This window comes from Pyrgilauda ruficollis, unplaced genomic scaffold (assembly GCF_017590135.1).
Source record: "Pyrgilauda ruficollis isolate IOZ18807 unplaced genomic scaffold, ASM1759013v1 scaffold48, whole genome shotgun sequence".
Lineage (NCBI taxonomy): Eukaryota > Metazoa > Chordata > Aves > Passeriformes > Passeridae > Pyrgilauda > Pyrgilauda ruficollis.
The window spans coordinates 3,796,313-3,799,613 of record NW_024526377.1 but is presented as its reverse complement, the minus strand read 5'-3'; the positions used below and the strand labels follow the sequence as shown (position 1 = coordinate 3,799,613).

The following is a 3,301-nucleotide window of genomic DNA, read 5'->3' as shown; positions in this document are numbered from 1 at the left end:
CCATCACCCGGCGCTGCCCCCAGCCCTCCCCACGAGCAGGGCCGCAGGGCAGGGTGCCAGCAATCCGGGAATCCGGTCCCCCCGGTTCCAGCCGCGTTCTCCCGGGGCAGAAGGTGAATCCTGCACTCCGAGCACAGCCCGGCTGCCCCACGGGAGAGAGGGGAGGAGCAACACACACCAGGGCTTAAAAAAAACCTGTAAAAATTGAGCCTGGATGAGCTGCCAGCGCTGGCCCAGCAGGGCAGCATGCCCAGGGATGCAGGGATGGGAGGAAGGTGCCAACACCTGTGCCCTCCACCTGCCCACGCTCCACCTGCACACGCTCCGAGCACGGGGTGGCTGCTCCCAGCCCCGCAGCCTTGGGAAGGGAAAGAAAGGAACAAATCCAGCTGGGGCTCAGCTCCTTCAGCTCCAAGGCTTTTATTAAGATGTGCAACATGCCCACGATCACAGGTCTGGGACACGACAGAGGCAGCAGGCGCTGGACACGAGCGAGCAGGAGGGAGGTGAGGGCAGCATGAGCCTTGCTGGAAGCTGCCAGAATCCTCCAGCACTGGCACACGTTGCTGTGAGCTGAGTGCACCCCTTGCCACCAAAATGTCCTTTCTGGAAGAGGATTTTTGTGGATCTCCTCACTTCACCCGGGGCAGCAGCCCCAGGGGCAGCAGAGCCTGGCTGTGCCCCAGGGGGGGCAGGAGGAGGCTGGTGCTGCCCCTGGCCCCTGGGACACTGGTGGGCTTGGCCACAGTTGTTCATCCACAGTCCAGGAGCATCTGGCGGGTGCCAGGATCTGACCAGGCTGCCAGGTTCTGCTGCTTCCTGGGCTCCTGGTGAAGTGGCTCCTCTGCTGGCAGGCAGCAGTTTGGCTGGGAGGAATCTCTGGAGTCCCTCATCACCCTCCTTTGCAGATGAGAAATGGAGTCAGTGCCCACCTTTGCTTGGCAACCAGGGCAGGACTGGGAGTGCAGACCCCTCTGGCTGAGCCCCCACTGCCCACTGCTGCTCCTGCACGTCAGCACTCAAATGGAATGTGTGTCCTAGGGATGCACAGCAAAGCACAGCAAACACACACAGCAGCTCCTTTTCCATCTCCAGGTAAGACAATTGCTCTTTGGGTTCTGTGTACAGCTCTCACTGGATAAAATACAGATTCAAAAAAAAAAAAATCTTTTTGCTCCCAAGTGATAAATTAATACAAACACCAACACCACAAGTTCACGAGCAGCTTTGGGATCATGCACTGAGTGAGAGCATTGCCCACAGCAGACAGACATGCACACACACATAAACCTAAATTAACTTTCCTCTAATACTGACATTAAAAACATACATTGTGTTGGATCATTTGACTTAAATTTACTTCCCAGCATTCTGAGGTCACTTTTCAGAATTATTTTTTTCTCTTTTACAGCCCAGGACACCTCACTCTCACCAACAAGCAATGGTTACCAGGGGCTGGGCTGTGGCTGCAGGGACTCACTGGTGCAGGTGGGATGTGGGGATGCAGCACATGCTGGAAGTGCTTTGCCCAGGGAAGTTTAGAAGCTTCAGTGCCCTGGGGCCCTCACTGCCCTGCAGCTCCAGCACGGCCATCCCGGCACTGGCATGGCTAAGCCAGGCTCAACAACGGACTAGATCAGGTTTAAAGATGAGCCTGGTCACCTCGGGCTCAGCAAACCCCACAGTCCTGAGGAGGACCCAGCCCAGTGCCACCCCAGACCTGTGCAGGACAAAGCAAATTCCAGTGCAGAGGATGATGGAGATGAACTCTTCGGGGACTCTTGGCTGCGTTGGAGACAGATGGGAAGGGCAGGGTGGGCACCCAGGGCCCCGGTGAGCGCTTGGCACAGGATGGAGATGCCACCAGCCAACACCACACCATCCAGAGGGTGAGGGCTGGGCTGGGCTGCGCTGGTGGCACCTCAGGGGCCAGGGGCAGCAGCAGCAGCAGCGACGCAGGCTGGGCCCTGCTGCATGCAGCGGATGAGCTCCTTGCGGTTATCCAGGATGGTGTCGAAACTCTCCTGCAGCCGGTTCTGCTGGTCCACAACCTTCTGCTGCAGGCCGTGGATCCAGCGCAGCAGGGCCAGGCGCCGGTACATCACCAGCTGGATGTGGTGCTTCTCCTTCTCCTGCTCCTTGAAGCGCTCCTTGTCCTGCAGGTGCTGCACGGCCTCCGCCAGCGCCGGGAAGAGAGTGCCCAGCTCAGGCTCAGCCAGCCCTGCCTCAGGGGGGCTCTCGGCTCGGGGGGCAGAGGCAGGAGGGTCCCAGGTGGTGCTGCAGGTGCTGTCGGGGCTGTCGATGCTGAGGGAGCTGCTGGCGTAGCCGTTGTCCTCCGCAGGGGAGCCGGGGGGCTTCACGCACCCCCCGGCCGCCTCCTGGGCAGCGTTTTGTCCCCCTGCCCCGCTGACCTCGGCTCCCTCGGGGGGGCTGCGCACCCCCTGCTCGGGGTGGGTGTCACCCAGGCCCGGGGGGGTGTCCCTAAGCCGGCCCTGGACCATCTGTCTCTGCATTAATAACAGCAGATTATCAGACGGATTTGTGGTGTTTTCGCTCCGGCTGGAGCCCTCCTCCGGCGGGGACCCCGGCGCTGGCTGGCTCCAGTTCTCGTTGCTGTCACACACCTCTCCCACGAAGTTGGAGTTGGAGTCCGGCCCATGTCCCGCCCCTGGGAGGGCCGTGCCCAGCGCTGGGCCCCCCCGGCCCTGCCGGAATGGGGCATTTGCTGGGCAGAGAGCAAACATCTCGCCGGTGTCCTGCCTGCAAGAGAGACACGGAGCCGTGACACGCCTGTGGGCACCGGGGCTGGCACAACCAGAGTGGGGAAAAACACACTCATTACTTTATTTACCTCTTTAAAGGCACTGGACCTACCATGGGGTCAGTGCTCCTGGGTGTCTGAGTGCTGCTCTCAGCATGGTGCCATGCAACATCATGGAATCAGGGAATGGATTGGGTTGGAAGAAAAGTTAAAGCTCATTTAGTTCCCACCCCCTGCCATAGGCAAGTGTACCACCCATCCAAGGGCATCTTCCCACCTGATGCAGAAGCTCAAGGAGCCACTTCCTATCCCAGCTGTCTTCCCTGAGAGCTCCAGTCCAAGCCCATGTTCCTGCAGCATCCCTCAGGTGATGCCAAAGGGCTTCACAGGGCTCAGGCACGCAGCTGCACATGCTGCTGGCAGCATTTGGGCTGTGGCTGATGCAATTAATTCCATGCTGGTAAAGGTGCGCTTGGAAGGAGCTGCTTTCCCAACAGCAATAAATGTCTTTCAGCGGCTGAGACTGCCCGGGCTCCTCTG

At 59.8% G+C, this 3,301-nt stretch overlaps 1 protein-coding gene across 1 annotated transcript; it reads right to left on the bottom strand.

The window, feature by feature from the left end:
- Nucleotides 1-404: 404 nt before the first annotated feature.
- Nucleotides 405-2,932, bottom strand: CUNH1orf216 (chromosome unknown C1orf216 homolog). Its single transcript, XM_041479482.1, has 2 exons — nt 2,875-2,932; nt 405-2,760 (listed from the first exon to the last, which is right to left on the bottom strand). Exons 1-2 carry the CDS (start codon nt 2,916-2,918, stop codon nt 1,923-1,925), a joined length of 882 nt encoding a protein of 293 aa, XP_041335416.1. The 5' UTR covers nt 2,919-2,932; the 3' UTR covers nt 405-1,922.
- Between the last annotated feature and the right edge of the window lie 369 nt (nt 2,933-3,301).